Raw genomic sequence first — 17,569 nt, forward strand, 5'->3', positions numbered from 1 at the left:
CCCTTGAGTGTACCTTATCATTTTGTTTGTCCAACGTTCAAGGACTACATTCAATGCATACTTTTTAAAGTAAAAGAGTTTCGATCAAAAATCCAGTTTAACCTGATAGTTTTATATTTCAAAAAGTGATCAGTCTTTTATTTACTTTAGCCCCGAGGGCCTTAACATGTCTTAAAACTGCCCTTGACATGTGTGTGTGTGTTTGTGTGTATGTTTATAGACAGAGGCCAACTTTTTGCACAGATGTCGCACACGCACAGAGACACTCACATACTTTGGTGTATTTCGATTTGTTTAAAGTATTTATATTAAGCATGTGTTGCCTTTTGCATGTTTGTCTCTTGCCAGACTTTTTGTGTCAGCACAGCCGTCACCAGTCGTCCTTTGTGTCGTCTTCGTCGTTTCGTCGTCGTTCTTTTGGTTTTCTAATACAAGCCCATAAACATGACAGCGCTGGAAAGTATGCTACATATAAATATATATAAGTTTATACACACAAGCCCACCTAGATAGAAACGCAAACAGTCAGACGGACAGAGAGACAGATAGGCAGACAGTCCTGTGGCCGCCATTTTGACGTTTGTTCTTGGCAGCGCAAAAGTGGCAAATGATTAATTAAATTTATCATGTTGTTGTGTGGCAGCGGCTGCGAAGGCAGCGGCTTTTGGTTAATTTAAACGTCGAACCTTGTGACAAGATACATTAAGCATCCTTGTACCGGTGCCTGTAACTCTATATACATCTATATACATAGTTATTATATTTCTGGATTTGACACACACACACACACACACATACATCCACACACGCGCCATATACGCGACACCCACTTAAACACACAGTGAAACTGTAAGTGGAAAAGCAAATGAAACGAAGTGAAATCGAAGAGCAACAGAAAATGACTACGTTAATTAAGGCAAGAAACAGGAAAAAGGCAACAGCAGATAATAAATCAAGTGACAAATGAATGAATACAGAATATGGAATCTCTCTATTTCCTTATTTCTCTCTTTTATAAATCTGTGCGTATCTCTATCTTCATTTTTGTATCTATCTTGATCAAATGACTTAACTAAGATAAGTTGTACGACAGTGTTTTTTGACCTTATGAAACTTTTGTGGAATAATAGAAAAAACTAGTCCACTGGTTGTAGTAACAAATCTGCACAAACCATTACATCAACGCTAAAAACTTGTTGCAAATTACAAGTGAATGAAGCCAAAATGGAGTGAGCGTTAAAGGAATTAATATGCGGACATCCAATAACATAAAATATACAAAATAATAGACTAGACCAGAGGACTTTTTTTAGACTGCTGTTCATATCTTAACAACTGCATTTTGCAAAATCTACTATAAGAAACATCTAGATGAAATTTCATGACATTTGTTTAAAACTTATTATAAATTGACGGTCGATTTCTGTATAGTTTGTGGTTTAGATAAAACTTCAAGGTGTTCGTTTTGATAGATTTTCGAATTTGTCCACTTATACATTCTACTTTTCCATAAATGCATTTCATGCATAATTGTGGTTTTAGAAATACTCACCGAGCAGTGTATAGGCCAGCAGAAGCATACAAATGCCAAAATTGGTAAGCAGGGCCGACCATACAGTTTGTGATGTGGGTTTACGTTTCTTCGATTTGGTCGTATAGCCGGGTGGTGTCTTGACCTCTCTGGTCCTGGTGCTTGAACCGAAACAGGAGCACCAACCGCCAGTCTGACGTTGCCTTTGACGTTGTTGCTGCTGCTGTTGTTGCGACTGCTGTTGTTGTTGCTGCTGTTGCTGCTGCTGCTGCTGTTGCTGCTGTGATGTCGGTGGTGGCGATGGCTCTTTACGTGTTGTATTTGTTGGTGCAGCGGCCACCAATTGAAGTGGCAACAATTTGGCATTGCTCTTCAGTGTACCACAATTGCTGCTCATTGTTGTTGTGGTCACTGTTGATATATTATCGGCAGTTATAGGCGGCAGATCACTTATATAACCCACAACAGTTTGCATAGGTGCCGAATATTTTAGTATGCCAGGTGGTGGTGGTGGTGGTGCAGCAGCTGCTGCAACCGCTACTGCAGTTGACAGTGGTTGTTGCGTTTGCTGTGTGGGTTGTGTGGCTGCCACTTCAATATCTTCCAATGTTGGCATTGGCAGCAAAGGTGTCGTTTTGAATGTGGTTGTCGATGTCATTGGTGTTGTTGCAGTTGCATTGGGCAACAGCAAAGGCAACGGCATCGCCATCGGCGCTGTATTGCTGGGTAACATGCCAATCGAAACGTAACTGCTGCCCGACGAAGTTGGTATATTTGCGTAATGTATATTGCTGCCACCACTTGCTCCACCTCCATAACTCTCTCCAACCGTGGAGCCGTGTGTTAGCTGCGACGGTGGCGGCGGAGGCGGTCCAGATTGCATTTGCATTTGCGGTTTCTCTGAATTCATTTTGCATTTGGTCAACCGACTTGATCACTAAAAAGACATGATTTTAACACAAAAGATTAGCAACAAGTGTGAACAAATACTTAAGATAGTCTGAAATGAAAAATTATGTCGGCATTATATTCAGCATAGATGTAATTCTGGTCTTAGACAGATTAAGAATTTTCGCATTTTGCCAACGATCAAACTTTGTTTAATTTAAATCGGTTCGAAGTTTCAAATATGAAAGATTGGCTCACATGACTAAAAAATTGCTCAGAAATAAACCTCATAGCTTCTAAAGTATTTCGAATTTCAAAGAACCTGTTTAGAACGATTGACGATTATAGATACATTGAACTTGAATATGATTAATAGAAGCATGACTAATCGACTAATCGATTACCAATATATGAGCAATCGCTCAATCATTTTCTTTTTATGCTTTTTTATAACTGAATCCAAAGAAATCTAATTTTGGAAATGATTTTTTTTAAGTGCAGTTTCATATGTTTAATGGGACAATTGTTTTAGAAAATAATCGATTAGGGATTTAGTCAAATTTTAAGCTTGAGCAAGTTCGTAGCTCTTGTGGTCTCTAAAATCTTCTAACAGATGAACCAATGTCTTACACTGTGAAAGGAAATATATGCTAAATTAATTTTAGGAAGCAATTTCTTATGCAGCTTTGATTTGAAGTAAACCAATTAACATATATGTATGTATGTATATGTGTAGATGTATGAATCTATGTATGTATGTGTAGGTATTGTTCAATGTGAAACGATCAGATTATGGCCTTTCAATTATATTGAATAAGCTTTACGACAAACCATTTCAAAATTCCTTCCTCTCAGTTGTGGTATTTCCAACATCAACAAAGGCATTAATTAACAGTTACTCAAACACACACACACATGTTTACCTGTGCGTAAATGAAGCACTTTACGATTAAGAAATTTACTGAATTGAGCAATTGAATGCTTTTCATTAAGTTGCAATTAACCGAAAAACCCTTTGAAGGTGGGTTAACCCCACCCCTTGTCCCCCCAACTCGTCACTTACAGTCTGTAAGCCTTTTATTGATTTGCAAATAGTTTACTTTTGCATATTAATGTTATTTTGTATGCAAGCAAAATTAAAATAATGTGCTTAGATTCAGTTGGCAGCCAATTAGAGCCTTTCAACACGTTGAGACGATGAGCCTTCTATGTATGTTAATACTGTTAAAAGGAGAGACAATCCAAACAAACGAAGGCAATGAAAAGAAAAATGCAAATGAAAAATGAGAGATGTATACATACATATATGAAGGCGTGTGGCAATTAAGACTGTTTTTCCTGCACATCTACATTCACACACACAAACACACACAGAGAAATGCTGCATAAGTTAGGGCGTTTACCTTGTCGACAAAGGCGGTCAAAAGGCGCGTCAAGTGTTTTAGAAGTGAAATGAAATGAAGAACAAAACAAAAGGATAACAAACACATACACACACACAAAACAACGAAATAGCAATCTAGGTAGGTGGATGAGAGGTGTGGCAATGAAGGCTAGAGGGAGTGAAACAAAGTGGCAACATCAGCAACAAGGGAATTCAGTTCAAGTGCAATGTGTTGTGCATTTCGTATGCTCCCAACCAAGGTGCAAAACGCATCATCGTTTTTTTTCTCCTCCATTTTTCGTGCCACATAGCGGCAAATACACGAATGAGAGAGAAAGGGAGGGAGAGAGTGTGGCAGAAGTGACGTTCACCTTGACAGCTTTTTTTTATTGTGCAACTCCTCAAAAGTGAAGTGTTAAACAAAAAACATTCAAGTCTATGAAGAGGAATCTTGAAAATTTTGATACAGATACATAGATGGGCATCTAGTTATCTAGCTAAAAAACTGTTAAATGTTTTCTATTAAGGCAAAGGTCTTGGAAATTAACACCTTTCTAAAATGACTAATTCGGACCATTTAAACATGTTCTAGCTTTAACACGCTAGCTTTTAAATTGTTGTGTGTTCAAAAATTATTTGAACCTTCTAACATTTAAGAGTTATTCTGCCTAATATTTATTTATTAATTTGAGCAAAATATAAACTAATTCTTAGTAATCATTGTTGATTTTATACTTATATGTTACAGTCTACGGATCAGTCTCATATTTAAGAGATCTTGATAGTATTATTAAGACTATGAAAAGCAATTGCTTCTAAATGATATGGTTCCCATTTGCCCCATTAATAACAATGGAATATTTTAAAACTGTTTGCATTGTCGAAAATTAAATTTGGATATGTTTGAAAGAAGAAAATTGAAATCACTGAAATGATTTTTCTCAATTTTTGGAAACTTCCAAATTTACTGTTCGTTGGCAATGAGCAGGATTCAGTGAAAACCCATTTTTTTTTTTTTTTTTTTTTTTTTGTGAGGGGGGGCGAAAAGGGTCAAAAAATGATAAAGCGCTCAATTGCAGCTTGTAGTTAAAACCATGAACTGGCCACGCCCACCAAGTTCACAACCACAGCATGCATAGCGAGCGAGCCAAGGGAAAGAGAAAGAGAGAGCAAATGCGAGAATGAGATAGAGACAGGCCAATATTTCAAACACGCGTCGAACGCATTTCCCGTACGGAAAACGGTTACAGCGGAAATGCAACTTTGGCCGTTGTTCGAGCGTAACTGTTGTTTATGTTTGCCCACCCACAGCACCCAAACCCCTTTCACCCGCTGTAGTCAGCGCTTGCCCATCTTTAACCACACACACACATATACACACACCTCCATGATTGTGGCCGGAGTTATCAACAGAACAAGAAGAGGAACAGAATAGTACCAAACAGAACTGCGCAAACCTTCGACTTGAAACCCGCATAAATTGCTTTTTTTTTCGTTGGTTTTTGTTTGGGTCAGTTGCCAGTTCCGCTTTAGTCCCCTTTTTCTTGTTTTTTTTCTGTTATTCTTTTTTTTTTTTTTTGACATTCATTTTCTTGGCCGTTGACAAAAGTCTCAGGCAGTAAATTGAGATGGATGGCAGCAGAGCTCACAGATACAGACTAAAGAGAGAGAGAGGGAGAGAGTGAGAGTATGTGGGGCAAATGGAAGCTAGCCGGGGGAGAAAGTAACAAAGAATGAAAGAAATGGTGTGTTCAGTGTGTTATGTGTCTGATTCTTTTGCTGTCGCCTTAGTTGAGCCAATGAGCCTCGGTTTCGATGAAGCCAACCGAAGGGGATTCCCTCGAACTACTGGCTGTTCCTTAATTGGTTTGTCCTTTTTCATCATCATCGTGATGATGATGATGATGATGATGCTGTCTTTTTACGGAATGCTTGTGGTCAAGGTGACCCTGACTAAGTATTAACTTGCTGTTTACTTTTCCTTAAAACATATTTATTTTCAATTTCAAAGAATCCTGAAGAAGAGCTTGAATTCTTTTTTTTTTTCGCCGTGTCCTTGAAATTGAACAAAAGCTATATTAAGCACGAAAAAGAACGACAAAAGATGATTTTTATAAATATATCAATAAGGCAAATTAAATAAGTTTTGCATGTTATTTAAATATCGTTAAGCAACATCTAAATGGACTTAAAATCGTTTTAGAGTGAGAATTTAGTCTTTAATGTGCCAAAAGTTCGTTAATGAACAAAATATATAAATACATATAATATATATGTATATGTACATGGTGTACATATATGGTGTTGTTTTTCCTTTCTTCATTTTAATAAATTCTTTAATTTGCCTCATTAGCTTTGCTTTTATATTCATCTTTTTACGTTAAATTCTTGTTGTTGTTAATTATTATTGTTATTTGGATAAAATACGTTTTATTTGGAGTACCTTTTGTTTTTTGTCTTTGTTTCTGTTTTTTATTTTATTCATTTTTTGTTACTGATGCTTCTCCATCTCCGTTTGGCATGTTCATTTTTATTGCTGCTTTCAGCGCCATATTATCTCTCTTTCATTCTCTTGCATATTTCAATTATTTTGATATTCTGCATTTTTACTCATTTTTATGCTGATTATTTGAGCCTGTGAAATTTGCAGGCGTCATTAAATGGCATTTTTATTGGCCTTGCAAATGTTTCGCTTGCGTTTTTCCCTCATTTTTTATTCCTTTCTTTTTTGTTGAATTAATTGTGCCGCTGCTGATGTTATTGTTGCATGGTTGGATAAAAACGGGTGGGTGGGCGCATGGCAGGAATGTGAATGAGGAGTTAGGTGAAAGCGTGAAAAAGGAAGGCAAAGGAGAGGAAAAGATGTGCTCATTTTGGTACACTTAGAAACACAAAGAAAATCGTATACAAAGTTATATATAAAATTATTTTGGTTAATTGTTAAATAAAAAAAGTCTTCAGGAACGCTTCGATTTAAAGCGAATGTCGTTTCAAAATATTACTTTTTTTTTGTTCTTTGTCAAGCTAGATTTGAGTTTTTTGGCTTTTCCCTCAGTGTAGATAGATACGAATGTGTATGAAGGCGTGGCAGTGACTATCATTTGTTATATGCGTCGCCGTTAGCGATGTGACGACGTTTTATGAGCGAATCATTTGGCTACCATTTCGCCAAGCAGAGCATGGAGACACATCTGAGGTGAGAGTTGTTTATGTGTGTGTGTATATGTGTGTGTGTGAAGAGAAATACGCAGAACTTTCAGTTTTTCTTGCTATGCTGGCGGCATTAAAATCGCATAATTGCTTCGCGTCGTTAACTTGCCCAAAGCAGCAAGAACAACAACTTCAATGACACCACCAACAACATCACGAACAACAACAAACACCACCAAGAAACAGAAATAAAAAAAAAGAAGCTAAGTGAAAAGATGGTAGCACGGACAGAGAACTTTTGTTAAGTAGACATACAAAAAGTCGACCATTTGATACTCCACAGAAATAATTTGAAAGAATTAAAAAATAAAAAAAAAATAAGAACTGTTCAAAAAGTCTCTTTAATTTTTTGGAATGAAGTGAATGAAGGAAATATTTTTTATTTCTTTTTTGTATTTTCTTAAAAACTGCTAAAACACAAAGGGTTTGCAATAACCATAAACAAACGTTTCACAAACTTTAAAGTAAAACTACTTAATGTTAAGGAGATTGAAATATTATATAGTGTATAGAAGTAGATATATGGATACATATATATCCTAATATTAATATATCAATATATATTTTTTAAGGAAAAAGTTCAACAAAGATTGACTTATAAAATTAGGATTTAAATAATGTCTATCAGTTCTTGGACTTATTAGGTATATGGGTTAAAGAAAAACGAAACTTAATTTTCTTTTGGATTTCTTTTCCTTTTTTTTTTTTCGTTGAGACAGTCTGAAGGCGTCCAGGATCAGAAGAAGTACCAGGGGTGGTTAGGCAGTAACGAAATGGGGGAAACCCTTCGCTGTTGGGCGACAAAAATATTTGCTTAATGAAATTGTATGCGCGCTGGAGAATTTCCCTCTCCTATCTCCTTCCTACTCTTCACCACGCCCCTATGTGTGTGTGTGAATGAAATTAATTTCAAACATAAACCGTTACCATTCTGGCATTGTGGGCGTGGCTATGGCAAGGGGCGTGGAAGCCAAACGAGTTGATTCTTTTGAGCTTAAGATGCCTGGCTTATGAAATGAAATGTTGTTGTCTTTCAAACTTTCTTGGGCCACATTTTTGTTAATATATGTATATGTGTGTGTGCGTGTGTATGTGTCTGTTCCATATATACATAAATTTATGACCGTTTATGTGCTTATAAGTATTTGAGTTAAGTTTTTTGTTGCTTCCTTTTTCCTCTTTTTGTTTGTCGCTCTTCGCTTTTACTTGAGTGTTTGTTTGGTGTTTCATTTTATTATTAGCTGCATAAATAAAATACTCGTAATCAGCGGAAAATGAGAAAAAGCATCATCTCTTCTACGGAGTGCCTGTCATTTATGTTTTATCTCTTCTTGGCTATGGCTTATGAATTACTAAATGATGTGTGTTTCGGGACACAAACCCTCGCTACCCCCTCACCTACCCAGCTTCGGGTGGATGGCTGTTGAGCGTTAATTCAAATATTGTAATATCGTTATTTTAAAGATTATGACGTTGTGGAAATTTAGTGTATGGAATTTCTTTTCATATTGGTATTTAAACCGATATTTAAATGAATATTAATTGACGCAATTCCAGTTATCGTTAAACGCAGACGCGTATAAGTGTAGGTAATATAATTGTCTGGGTGATATACGCCTTTTAAGTTTGCGATTCCAATTGGGTTTCCCTTAAAAGTAGGCAACACTTTATGCATAGCTTATGTTTAGTTTATCTCAAGTGCATATGTGTCGGTATATTTTTGATCCACATAAGTAGGCAACACTTTATGCATAACTTGATTTTATATCAAGTATACGCAGTGTGTGCTTAATAGAAACATCAATCAACTAGGTGAATAAGAGCATTTTGCGGTAATCAAGCCACTTTTACTTATTGGTACACTTAGAGCATCGTTTATATCACGTATACGCCGCATATGTTTGACAATGGCAAAGAGACAAATATATTTGATGATAGTTGATTTCAAGCAATTGAGCAAACTAACTCAAAAATCAGTTTCTTTTTTTTGAATTGAAAACACGGCAAAAGTTTTGTTTACTTTTTTCTTGTCGCATGGGCGTATATCAAGTATGTATGTACATATATAGCGCATCACGTTTACGCCCCGCCGCCAACGAAGCCGCATGCGCTTGATTAACATTTATACAATTGAAATTTGATTAACAGTTTACACAAATTGATTCGATTTAAGCAATTAATTGAATTCAATGGCATATGTGCACACTGAATAGAGGTTTAAATGAACTCAAAATGAAAGCAGGTTAACAGCAAATTCAAAAACGCGTGTGTGTGTGTGTGTATGCTGTCATCGTCGTCAATCAAGGATTCAGCAGCGGCGGTTTTTAAATAAGCAATTGCAGCTGCTTTTATTATTATTTATAATGAATCTGGCATTGTTATGTTTCGCTTTGCCTTCTCGCTGCCTCTTACTCCCTCTCACCTAACTAAACGCTAAGTGTTACAAGAGACAGATGGGGCAACATTAAAGTTGAGTCTGACTCAAATTGCAGCTGTGTAAATGCCGGAAGTAAAAATTACTTTTTAAATTAGTTTCTCACAAACACACACACACACACGCACACACGCGCTCATACATACACAAAGACACCTGATGCCAAGAGGTGTTTAATTTAGTCAACATGTGCACTTATCTTGGTGTGTAGCTATGTGTGTGTGTGGTTGTGCGAGTGGTGGAAAGCAGCAAAACTTTCTGCATTTTCAAGTGTTTCTCTAAACCAGAGAATAGAGAAAAAGAGAGCGAGTGAGAGAACAAAAGACAGAGAAACAATTACACATTTAATTCTTTCATTGCTACCAACAAAACAAAGTTACATTTTCAGTTATATATATGTACATATGAGGCAAATTGGTTTTGTTTCCAGAGTGAACTAAACTAAAATAAAATGAAATCTCTGCAGATTAATAAGATTCCACTAACTGTTAAACCAAACTACGACTTGAACTTGAAAATTCAGTATTAGATCTAATAAAACTATGGCCTTTTAGTTGCTGCCTTATTGCAAAAACGAAAATGTAGCAAATGTCACTGCCCTCAAATGACAGCAACAACAGCACGGCAACTCTCTGCTGGCATTCGGCGTGTCCGGTGTCCCAGTGTCCGGTGTCCGGTGTCCAGTGTCCGGTCTAAAAGGCTCAAGAAGACCACAATTATTTCCGTTTAAATGTGCCACTCCCATTGGCCGCCCACTCTTAAGCTACTATAACCATTTGTTGTACCCCTTTTTTTCTCCTCAGAGCTTTTGGCCAGCTTTGGCTCTGCTTTTAGCTTCACATCCTTTTCTCTCTCCCTCGTTATGGGCGTAACATTAGTGGGCGTGTTGGATGCTTTTAGCGTTTTAATTAAATTTGATGTTGATTGAACTTATGACTGTAAAAAGAAGGATAAAGGAAAAAAAAGAGAATACCGGTTCGTTTTTTTTTTTTGTTTTTCTACTTCTGTGTGGCTTCATTAAGCCAAAAGCATACTTTGCGGTTGCATAGAGCTTCTATTAGTGGTTTACTCTTTTTGGTGTTTTATCTAACTTAATAAGCGCCACAAAGTATGCAACGGATTTGAGAACCCTCACAGCCCCAGCAGCGATTTGAATTTCATTTGCAAAATGCAAACGAACAGAAAGTTTCTTTTACCTCAATTGCTGTAAAATTATTTTGTGAAAAGGCAAACCTTGAAACTAGTGACTCGTAAATCCTTTAATCCTTATCGTTTTATTACTTTAATATTATTATCTTTCTATTAAATGTATCAACTTAACGCTTAATTATATTAATATATAATATATTAACCTTTTAATAACATTTAATAAATACCTACTGAGGTATCTCAAATAAACAATTCAAAAGTAATTAACAAAATATTGACAAAATATTTACTAAGATGTTAGTAAAATGTGAGAGATTGGAACCCCAATTAGTTACTTAGTATGTCGGTCCGTGTTATTTAATTTAAGTTATCATCTTGTTCTGTAGAGACCAAAAATCATTAATAATAAACTTCGAGCCCTTTAATTTTTTTGTATGGGTAGAAGAAATTAAACACAGAGCATAAAATTAGTTTAGGTTGTTTCGCTAATTGTGGCCACTAATGGTACATTGATTGTCAAAATGAAACTTTGAGAATTAGCATGTTATTCAGGCATATGCTATTTGTCGAACCACACCCAAAATTTGCCCCTGACCCCCCATATATGTACATATGTATATGTACATGCAACAAGCATGTGCCACCTACTCTCGTTTTCTCCCTAAATCTCTCTCACTAACTCTCTCTCTCTCTCTTACTCTCGCATGCTCTTTAAAAAAAGTGCAATCCCAGACCCGGACACAGATACGGACACGGAAACTAGAGCACATCAATGGGGATTTATAAAAAATGCAAATTCATTAGAACAGCCGCTGGACTGGGCTGGGTTAGATTGGGCTGAGTTTGGCTAGTCCAATCGCTTTTGTGTGTGTGAGTGCTGAGCTAAGCTTTCCAATGCTTGGAGGAATAATGCTAATGGCGTGACACCAAAAACCAGAGGCTGGTGGAAATTTCGACTACTTTTTGTCTGTGCCTTGGTCTTGCTAGCAAAATGCCATGTCAGAAATTTGGACTTGATTTTTAACAATAATAGGTTAATTATAAAAAGGTGTAAACACAGTAGAAAATATAAGTATAAGAGAAGAGATTATTAAATAAAGAGACACCATTTCTAACGACTTTAATATCCTTCTCTGTTAGCTAGGACAGAATCATTGTCAATGTTTTTTAATGCTCAATCAAAATTTGCATCAGCCTGAAGCCAATTTGTAGCACATACATACTAAGGGAAGACAAACACCTTGGTAAGGACAATGCCATGTTGCCGCCAAGTTGATTGGTCAATTATGGTGCCTTCTGACATTTCCAGACACCCACACACACATACGTACATACCAATTCCCATGTGTATATGTATGTACATATATACAGGAAGATATGGACATAAATTATTGGCTAGCAAACTGTGGAAAGACTCTGAGAGATTTTGAACTTTTTTTGGCCTCATGTTCATTTGCATGTTTCTCTTGTTTATTGAACACAAAGTGCAAGATGAAAAGATAGAAAATGAGAGAGCATGATAAACTGCAATTCAGTTGAAAATTTTTGTGGTTAAAAGTTTGTTTTAGCACTTAATTAGATGCATTGGTAGTGCCTCCTTCATTTGCCTTACTCCTTTAATTTGTCTTTCCTTGCTTATCTTTACCATCATCATCAGTATCATCATCATCATCATCGAGCAGTAGCAGCCATTGACCAATTTCCCCAACGGCATCATTAGCCTTGTCCCGAAAGTCTTCAACTTGAATTAAAAAAGGATTTTTTCCTTTCGTTTTTTGTTTTTTGTTGGTTGGTTGCCGCCCTTTTCCTCCCTTGTGTACCCTTTATTTGTGCATCGATCCGTTGTGAAGGCCAAGTTGCTGTCGCTTAGTGGCATTAACTACAAGTCATTATTATTGCCCATGGGGATAAGTTAACACAAAGTCAAGCGCATATATTGACAGTATGTCTAACACTTTCACTAACTCTAACTCTATCGACCTCTTTACTGTCTGCATCTCTCTGCTCTTTTTTTTGTTCTCCTAATAATTACTATAATTGACTATGCTCCATAAATTTTAACATAGAATTCACTAAGTACAACTGTTAATAATGAAAGCTGGAAAGTTTGTTTAATTGGTTCTGATTGTTTTTTTGTTAGTTTATATGTTAATGCAATAATACATAGAGTTGGAAACTCATTCACTTTTGGAAACTTGTTGTTTGGAATTCATGCAAATGTTTCGTTCCTAAGGTTCTGTTTAAATCACCTGTGACTAAAGCTATAACAAAGTAATCTAGGATTTAAAGAGAAAGATTTCAGCATCGATTCAGAAAGAAAACATTGAAAAGAAAATCAGTTCTCAATTCTGGGGATAACTGTGAATAATTGCCGCTTTTTAATTTATATATTTTTGTGAATCAATTCTTGGTCGTTAAAGATCCACATATAACCGCAGTTGGACTGGAATTTCAGGGTATTAAACTTTATGTAAGTATGTTGTATGGATACACAGATGCACATACATATATATGTAGATAAATATTTCTCTCTCTCTCTCTCTCTCTCTCTCTCGGTCTCTCTTTGATTGTGTAAGACATAAACCACTGGGGAAATTAAAGATACATTAAATATCCTCAAATGAAAGAAGCATGTGTGTTTGAATGACTAAGTGTGCACAGTGTGTGTGAGAAAGAGAGGGCGAAAGAGTAGTGACCTCAGTTAAGGAATTTCGTTGGACTTTTTTCTTCAAAAACGTTTTCATATATTGTTGCCATATTTATTTCGATCCAAGCCCCAAATAGGTAGGTAACTCAACTAATTAAATTATCGAGAACTTTTTGTCACATAAAAACAAACTGTTGGCCCTCTTCTATTCCCCTTCTGCCCCATTCGCACACACAAAACGAACAAGAAAAAAAAAAGAAAGCAAAAACAAAAAAATAGAAGGCAAGTTTAATCAAAGTTTTTGTTGCTCGATTTTAATGAGCAACTTTTGCACATAAATAGAACTTAATTTTCTATTACAGTAGCTAGCCGTGTTGTTTGTAACCCTCGTACCCCCTCCCCTCCGGCCATACCTTGGCTCCACTTTGGCCAACCACTCGGTGCCAACTTATACTGTCTCCCCTCCCCACTCCCACATCTAACCACTCTAAGACTCTCTTAACAAAAGCTTAATGTCATGCTCCATAGTAGAAAGAGAGATGGCTAGGCAATTTTGGGTAGTGAAGTGTGGGGTGGGGAGGAGGAGGGTGACTATGGAAAGGCCTGTGGCCGAAATACTGTCGCCAACGCAAAAATATTGCTCACCAAAACTTTTATGTTTTAATATTTAATTAAAATTTTGTGTAACGTTTTGTTAATGAATTCCTATTTGACGCGTCCCGTTGCACGTGTCGCGTCCCAGCCGCAGGCTGAATGTCCATCCGGTGAAGGTTATCAACCAACTCCGACTCCAACTGCCGCCTGCCCGTCCTTCCTTCTGCCTCTGTCCCCGATTTGATGTTTGCGTTGTCCAATAAACAGCGATGGCCGATAAAAGGAAAAAAATTTAATAAAATGTGTAATACTAAAAAAAAAAAACAATTCTTCCTTTTCAACTAAAAATTGTGATTAGATCTAAAAAAGGAATGGCGAAACGAATAGTTTGTCAGTGTCCTTTCATGTTAGTTCATTACTTTCATAGTTTTTGTTTCTGGAATGTTTATGGTTTTTGATTAGATATTTAAACCGCTCACCCCTCTTGGATACGAAGATAAAATTCCCATCTCCAGTAAGCACGATTATCACGCTGCCAACTCTAACTCACACTTGCTTGAATTTTTTTTTTTTTTTGGTTGTAAATTTTTTGGGTTCTTTTTCATTTTTGGTGGAGGAGGACCCAAAGGAATGGCAAAATTTATGAAATGATTTTAATTAGCTCAACGTTGTTGTTACATTTTTATTCGCTCCCTTTCGTTCGTCCCTGCCTCTCCTGAGTTATTCTCTATTTGGTTGGGCTATTTTGACCATTTTTATACCATTTTAATTTCTACATGGTAAAAAAAGTTTCGGTTTCGTTGGCCAGGAAGCCGGAAATCTGCCATTGGAAAAGTATCAAACAAACAAACAACGTTGCAACAGCAACAACAATAAGGAAAACATAGGAACAAAAAAAAGTTTCATTGTGGCTAGCTGTAAAGCTGCGAAATGAGGACAGCAAAGGAGGGAGTAGGGGGCGCTTGAGGAAGTTTAAGGGGCGTCCCGGGTAATGAGCAGCGGCAACAACAGCTTCATAGAACAAGAGAGCTGTAAAAGTTTAACTGCCACGTCTGTCAAAAAGGTTTGTTTTGGACTAAATGCATGCACCACCGAACTGAACCTCACCATACCTCAACCCACCTCGTCACGCCTCCATGTACCCAGTAGTATCTAAAAAAGTTGCTGCTTTGTAAATGAACTTCGCGTCAGGCATCACTCGCAGTTGATTAACTATGCACGTGCCCAACAGAATATTCATTTATCTATTTATAATTAGGACAAAACTCTTTTAACAATTTACGAAAAGTCGCAATATAGTTTTTGTTAATTTGTAATTTGAAAGAATTCAGACTTTTAGCTTTAATTGTTGGTCTACCTTCTCCCCCAGACTCGTCGGGGAAGCATCTAAAGATGTTTGCTCAAAACTTTTCTCCCCCAAGTCAATTTTCTATGCTAAAAGAGTATTTTTGTAGTCTCTTTATGTATATCAAATGCTATACATGCAACATAATTTTCCCATAACCATTCTACTTGCCAGTTTGACCATTGCTGAATGTTGAAAACAGTTGGACGCATTAAAAAGTTAGCACATTTTCCCCCAAACCTAAAAAAGCAAAAAAAAAAAAAAAAAGTACCCAACCAACCCTCTGGTCTTTGGCTTTATGCGAATAATGAAAGTGAAATGTGTAAAACCGCAAAACCGTTCAGAATGAGTCTGGGTCTGGGACTGGGTTTTCGGTTTGGGTGTGTGTGGTGCTACTGGGTTCTAGAGTTTTTGGCGTAGTTCATTCATTCTCGTTCTCTCTGTTTCTAGTCGTCCTGGCTAATTGTAACTAAAAAGTTGCTCATTAAGCTGCCGACTGGCCGACTGGCCGGCTGGACGACCAGCTGTCTGCCTCACTGCCTGCCTGCCTGCCTGCTGGCAACGGCGCTAAATACAATCAAATTAGTTGTTTCCGCTTTGGAATTATGCTACTTCCGGCCCGACCCAAAATGTGTTCACGTGTTTGTGCGCAAATAATTTTGTAGGTTTCATTTTGATTTCAATTCGCTTATCCGTTTCTGTTTCATTGGACTTTAGTTGGAATGGCGATGGATTGTGTATGATTCTTGATATCATCGTATCGTATATCGATAAACATTTATTATATCAGACGATTAATGCTTCAATAGTTCGGATCTCACTTTAAGGTTAGAATCGTAAATCTTGTTTTTTTTTTTTTTGTAGTTTGAAAGGTATTTGGGATAAAGTATGCCCAGATTTTAAAATCTAATGTCAAAGATTTTAAGTATAAAGACAACTTACATTTGTTAGCAGATTAATAAAGAGACTTGTGAATAATTTTAAAATTGGTTAAATTTGATTACTTTTGAATTCCCTTTTCTTTTAGACGCACAATGCAAGCCGCCAGAAGTGATAAGGATAAAAAGGATAAACAGGGACAACTAGTCCAATTTATTCAGAAGCCAAGTAATTATTAAAAATTATTATTTGTTGTAATTGTCGAAAAATTTCAACTCCATTTTATTTCATTAGTAAGTTGCGGATGGAAAAAATTCGGTGATGTTGATGAAATGAACGATGTTAAACATGTGAAAAAAAGCATACTGGAAGAGGATGTAAGGGATGTCATTGACACAAATAAGGCAAATAATGTAAGATTTATGATTGGCGACCAAACGTTCGAATGCAATATGTCCATATTGTGTAACTTTTGTGATGGCCTAATTACGAAAATTGAGCCAGGCATGATATTTGAAATTCCCAAAACTAAAGTAACAACAAAAATCTTTAAATTGATTTACTTATGGATGACGAACGAATACATCTGTTGTCAACCAAACGAATTAATCGATATGCTTATCGCCGCCGAGTATATGAAAGCGAATAGCTTAGTATTGTCTCTGTTTGATTGCTTAAGTCAGAATGATCATTATTCCGAGCTGAATGCCTTTAGATGTTACTTGTATGCACATGAGAGAAAAGTTGAACCTCTAACGTATTTGATGATGGATCGTATTTCCCATTGTTTCCTTATAATTATATCAACATTGGAGTATCGTAGATTTCAAATCGATCAAGTGTGTGTGTTACTAGCATCAAATTACATTGGTGTCCAAACCGAGATCGAGGTAATGTTTGGATAGTAATAGTCAGTTGGACAAGTCGTTTATCAATAATCATATTCCTAATACATTCCTCACAGGTTTTCTATGCTGCTTTAATGTGGCTTTATTGGGACTTTAGAGACCGTCATAAATATATTTCGGTACTATTCCGTGTCATCAGATTTAAGTTAATACCATCAACTTTCCTTTTAAATTGGGCTGAACGCTTGCATGAGTTGCCGAGAGTACTGGCCAGAGAATTATGCCCGATTCTTTACGGAGCTATGGTCTTTCACCAAGAGGTTTATCTCGATTGTTATGGCTGTGATGATTTTGATTTGCTACCAAATCAACGTTATTGGATTCGTGATAACCACTGTCCGTATCTGCAGCTATTGGATAAGCGTCTTGCCTATGAAGTGACTCTTCATGACTTCGCCAATTATTTGAAGATGATATTAAAAGATCAACGTGGTTTCATGAGGCGCATTAAGACTGTGGATTAAGGAATTTATTGACTTCACTATTTGTCGTTATTTTTGTTCCATTTTTTATTTGGAGAATAAAAAATAGCAAACATTTGCTCTGCGCTTTATCTTTTATTGTTGATAAAACTTGTTAACCCGGTTTTTAAACTTTTCA

General features: G+C 36.5%; 1 protein-coding gene and 1 long non-coding RNA gene across 2 annotated transcripts in view; one reads left to right on the plus strand and one right to left on the minus strand.

The window, feature by feature from the left end:
- The window catches only part of LOC137573239 (uncharacterized), a 90,241-nt gene that overhangs the window by 16,373 nt on the left and 56,299 nt on the right, over positions 1-17,569 (minus strand). Inside the window, exon 4 of the mRNA XM_068285113.1 lies at positions 1,553-2,468. Within this exon, the coding sequence (XP_068141214.1) occupies positions 1,553-2,441 (889 nt within the window). The 5' untranslated portion in view covers positions 2,442-2,468. The remainder of the gene's footprint in view (positions 1-1,552; positions 2,469-17,569) is intronic.
- LOC137573430 (uncharacterized) lies at positions 16,087-16,826 on the plus strand. The gene is made up of 3 exons (XR_011031872.1): positions 16,087-16,152; positions 16,210-16,289; positions 16,356-16,826. It is a non-coding gene; the product is annotated as an uncharacterized lncRNA (long non-coding RNA).

This window comes from Drosophila tropicalis, unplaced genomic scaffold (assembly GCF_018151085.1).
Source record: "Drosophila tropicalis isolate 14030-0801.00 unplaced genomic scaffold, ASM1815108v1 contig_4, whole genome shotgun sequence".
NCBI classification, from domain to species: domain Eukaryota; kingdom Metazoa; phylum Arthropoda; class Insecta; order Diptera; family Drosophilidae; genus Drosophila; species Drosophila tropicalis.